General features: G+C 45.1%; 1 protein-coding gene across 1 annotated transcript in view; it reads left to right on the forward strand.

Moving 5' to 3' along the window:
- Window positions 1-2543: 2543 nt before the first annotated feature.
- The window catches only part of LOC139156189 (perilipin-3-like), a gene marked incomplete at both ends in the record, with an annotated part of 14022 nt that continues 11565 nt past the window's right edge, over window positions 2544-5000 (forward strand). The window contains 2 exons of the mRNA XM_070731473.1: window positions 2544-2602; window positions 3957-4152. Of these exons, the coding sequence (XP_070587574.1) occupies window positions 2544-2602; window positions 3957-4152 (255 nt within the window). The remainder of the gene's footprint in view (window positions 2603-3956; window positions 4153-5000) is intronic.

Here is a 5000-nt window from a genome sequence, read left to right on the forward strand (position 1 = left end):
TAGCTGACATAATTCTTTTCTCTACTTCCTCTTAATCTTTTCTTTTACTCTTTGATTCTATCTTTATTTTCTTTTTGTTGCTTAACTTGTACTTGATGACGTTCTCTTTTTAATGTATATATTTAATAAAGACCTTTAAAAAAAAAAAAAGCCCCTTTGGTACACCTGTCTGACATCCCCACTCTGTCTTCTCAACCTTTGGTATCTGAAGATCTAGTCTTCTGGGCCAGGTTCCACCTCTTTGAAAATCTGGAATAGATTAATAGCTCATCTGATCTATTCCCATGCATGTCCACACCCTCCTACACGCTTGAGGATGATCACTGGTTACATCCTGATGGTGTCCTACAAAACTAAAACGTGAAAAACCAGTTGCAGGAACTGGGTATGTCCAGTTTGATGAAAAGAAGGACCAGGGGAGACATGATAGCAGCCTACCAATGTCTCAGGGGCTGCCACAAAGAAGGGGTCACCTATTCTCCAAAGCATTTAAGGGCAGGACAGTAAGCAATGGGTGGAAACTCAACAAGGAGAGAAGCAGAGAAATTTCCTGACAGCTAGAACAATTAACCAGTGGAACAGCTTGCCTCCAGAAGTTGTGAATGCTCCAACACTAGAGGTTTTTAAGAAGATGTTGGATAACCATTTGTTTGAAATGCAAGAGGGTTTCCTGCCTAAGAAGGGGGTTGGACTAGAAGACCTCCAAGGTCCCTTCCATCTCTGTAATTCTGTATTCTATAAAATTTCAGAAAAGAAGGACCAGGGGAGACATGATGGATGGATGGAGGGAGGGAGGAGAGAGAGAGAGAGAGATAGAAAGAAGGAACGATAGAGGGAGGAAAGGAAGGATTGATGGATGGAGGGAGGGAAGGATGGGGGGAGGGAGAGAAGGATGGGCAGACAAATGGAGAAAGGGAGGGAAGGAAATGTTAAGGAGTGTGCAGAGTAATCTCTTAGTTGTCAAAGATACACATAGGAAACATGGAGGTTTTGCATATATCCAGCTGATAGCCCAGAGATATTAGTAATAATTCAGTAATACAATCCAGATACATTAAGTATATAAATTATTATTTACTTTGGCAAATAATAAACAATGTCAACTGGCGGGCCCCAGAGGAAGAGCCTTCTCTGTGGCGGCCCTGACCCTCTGGAATCAACTCCCCCCAGAGATTAGAACTGCCCCCACCCTCCTTGCCTTTCGTAAATTGCTTAAGACCCACCTATATCACCAGGCATGGGGGAATTGAGATACCCCCCCTCCTTATATAGTTTATGTATGGTATGCTTGTGTTGTATGGTTTTAATGATGGATTTTAGATGTTTTTTTAATATTAGATTTGTTATATTGTTATTATTGTTGTTGTGAGCTGCCCCGAGTCTGTGGAGAGGGGTGGCATACAAATCTAATAAATAATAATAATAATAATAATAATAATTATTATTATTATTATTATTATTATTATTAAAATATTTTAGACAAGAACAGTTCTAGTCATACACAGTTAAATCATTCAATACATATACAAAACTATAAGCCTTATTTGTTCAGCTTAAAAAAACATAAATTAACATTTGAACCCAGTTCTTACTACACCACAGTCACAAAGACAAAACAGAATAGCTAAGAGAGAATCACTCTTCTGGCTCCCTCTTGTGGCAGTCTGTAACACTAGCTCTTAAAGCAATAGTGTTCTATTACATGTAAGCATACATTGTTATTTATTTTTATTAGTTGTTTGTTTTATCAAGTACATATTGGTGGTATACAAAGATATAATAATGTTTACATACATGATACTAATAAGAGGGAAACATTAGGAAAGGAGACGGTAGGCACTGTGGTGCACTTATGCACGCTCCTTACTGACCTCTTAGGAATCGGGAGAGGTCAACGGTGGATAGTCTAAGGGTAAAGTTTTGGGGGTTAAGTGATGATACTACAGAGTCAGGTAATGAGTTCTATGCATTAACTACTTGGTTACCAAAGTCCTATTTCTTGCAGTCATGTTCGGAGCGGTTTTCTTTGAGTTTGTATCTGTTGTGTGCTTGTGTGTTGTTGTGGCTGACGCTGAAGTAGTCGTTGACAGGAAGGATGTTGTAGCAGATGATTTTATGGGCTATGCTTAGGTCGTGTTGGTTTGTGGTATACTGTATATATCGCCAAATTCAACTAGTTATGTAAATAGTAGTAATAGGGAGATGATGGATCAATGGATCAATAATATAGATACTATAAGTGGACAGAGGGATTGAGGAGTGGAGGGAGAGAGGGAGGATGTATGAAGGGGTGGATGTATAAAGGATGTATGTATGAAGGGATGGATGGAGGGAGGGAGGGATGGAAGGATGGATGGATGGATGGATGAAGAGATGGATGCGTTCATGCATGAAAGGAAGGACGGAGAAAGAGGATGCGTTGATAGGTAAGCACTGTAAATGGATGGATGGGTGGATGGATGGATGGATGGACAGACAGATGAATGGATGGACAGATGGATGGATGGATATTGTGATAAACTTTGGATTGTGTTCTCTTGCAGTTGAAACAGAGCTACTCATGGCAACCGAAGGAGAGAACCAGGATGTTACGAAGACTGAGGTCAGTCTCCAAACTCTTCATTCAGAAAATGATGGCTTACAAGGAAGGTCACACATCCCCCCTGGAGCCCATCTTTTTCTTCGGATCTCCAGGGCTGCCACCCTTAGCGCTGGGGGCAATGGGAGTGGCGTGGAGTACCTAGCCATAATCACATTCCTCTCCCCCAGAGTCAAGGCCACTCCGCCCTGCACCTGGAGTGGGGTGAGTGGGAGGTATCTCCCATGGGGGCAATGCCTTGATTGGACCTTGGGATGATGGACTGTTGGTGTTGGGAGGGAGACTTGGGCTTTTTTGGGAGGGGAACCCGGAAGCTTTCAGACTCAGATTTTTCCAGATGTGCCAATATGGCACATCTGGAACTTGAGGAACTTCTGGCCTTGGAGTTTTCTTGGGTTAGGGGTGTTACTCAGAACTCTCCCTCCTTCCTTCCCTCCTTCCCTCCCTCCATCCCTTCATTCCTCCTTCCACCATTCCCTCCATCCTTCCATCCTTCCCTTCCTCCATCCTTCCTTTCCTCCATGCATCCATTCATCCTTCCTTCCATCCTTCCCTCCAACCCTACCTCCATCCCTCCTTCCACCATCCTTCACCCATCTTTTCCTTCATCCCTCCCTTCATCCAACTTTCCATCCTTTCTTCCTTCCCTCTATCCCTCCCATCCTTCCATTTCTTCATTCAACCATCCTTCCCTCTTTCCCTCCCTCCATCCCTCCTTCACCCATCTTTCGCTCCTTTCCTCCATCCCTCCCTTCATCCAACGTTCCATCCTTCCTTCCTTCCCTCTATCCCTCCATCTTCCATCCATTCCTTCATTCACCCATCTTTCCCTCCTTTTCTCCATCTCTTCATCCAACTTTCCCTCCTGCCCTCCATTTCTCCATCTTCCATCCATCCATCCTTCCATCCCTTCATCCAACTTTCCCTCCTGCCCTCCATCTTCCATCCTTCCCTCCCTCCCTCCTTCACCCATCTTTCCCTCCATCCCTTCAACCACCCTTCTTCCCTCCCTCCCTCCCTCCCTCCCTCCTTCTCTCCATCCTTCTGGCTGCAACCATCATATCCATGCCAGTGGCAAGTGGCCAAATTTTAATCATATGACCAGGAGGATATGGCGATCGTCTTAAGTTTGAGGACCAGCCATATGTGACTTGTAACTTCAAACGGTCACAAAACGAGTCAAGGACTACCCACACATCAAAAGTAGTGGGGGATCCCCAAGACGGTGAGCTTCCATCCGCCCCAGCCACAAAAGGCAACACTCAGAGCTGATGGGAGTTGTAGTCCACGCAATCTAGACATATCCTGGCAGCCACGGGGAATCTAGCTGAGATCAACTTTCTTTTCTTCCCTCCAGAATATCGTGACGAGGGTCACCAACATACCTTTGGTCAGCTCTGCCTACCAGGTTTGGTCCTCCATGTACCGGTATGCCAAGGAGACCTACCCCTACGTCAACACCGCCTGCAACATTGTGGAAATGGTGGCCGCGGTCGCCGTGGGCAGTGCCCGTGGTGCGGCCCAGCTTTTCCAGCCCCATCTTAAACCGCAGAGTGAGTTGTGGCCTTTATACATTCCAGATGGGTGTGTTTTCAGCAAATGCCCTTAGAGCATCTTTCCCAACCATGGCAACTTGAAGATATCTGGACTTCAACTCCCAGAATTCCCCAGCCAGCATTCTACCGCACAAATCCCAGCGGCCGATAAGGTCCCACAGAGTTGGCCTTCTCCAGGTCCCGTCGACCAAACAATGTCGTTTGGCGGGCCCCAGGGGAAGAGCCTTCTCTGTGGCGGCCCTGGCCCTCTGGAACCAACTCCCCCCGGAGATTAGAACTGCCCCCACCCTCCCTGTCTTTCATAAACTACTCAAGACTCACTTATGCCGCCAGGCATGGGGGAGTTAAGATATTCCTTCCCCCTAGGCCATTACAAGTTATGTATGGTATGTTTGTGTGTATGTTTGGTTTTTATAATAAGGGTTTTTAGTTGCTTTACTAAATTGGATTGTTACATGTTGTTTTTTATCATTGTTGTTAGCCGCCCCGAGTCTGCGGAGAGGGGGGGCATACAAATCCAATAAATAAATTAAATTAATTAATTAATTCTGGGAGTTGAAGTCCAAATATCTTCAAGTTGCCAAGGTTGGGAAACACTGCCTTAGAGGGTTGAGCTCACCCGGTCACATGACCATGACCACAAGTCACGCCCACAGAACTGGTAGGGAAAATTTTTACATTTCACCACTGGGGTTTATAACCTCCTGCAAAACCTCCCCCCCCCCCATCCAAAAGGGACTGAATTCACGATCAAACAAGTGAGCACAACTTTTTTGCTACCTGGAGCAAAGGTTGGAAGCCCTTGGTCTGGGCAATTCTGTAAAATATTCCTTTTAATGAAAAGC

Source organism: Erythrolamprus reginae, unplaced genomic scaffold (assembly GCF_031021105.1).
Source record: "Erythrolamprus reginae isolate rEryReg1 unplaced genomic scaffold, rEryReg1.hap1 scaffold_399, whole genome shotgun sequence".
NCBI classification, from domain to species: Eukaryota; Metazoa; Chordata; class Lepidosauria; order Squamata; family Dipsadidae; genus Erythrolamprus; species Erythrolamprus reginae.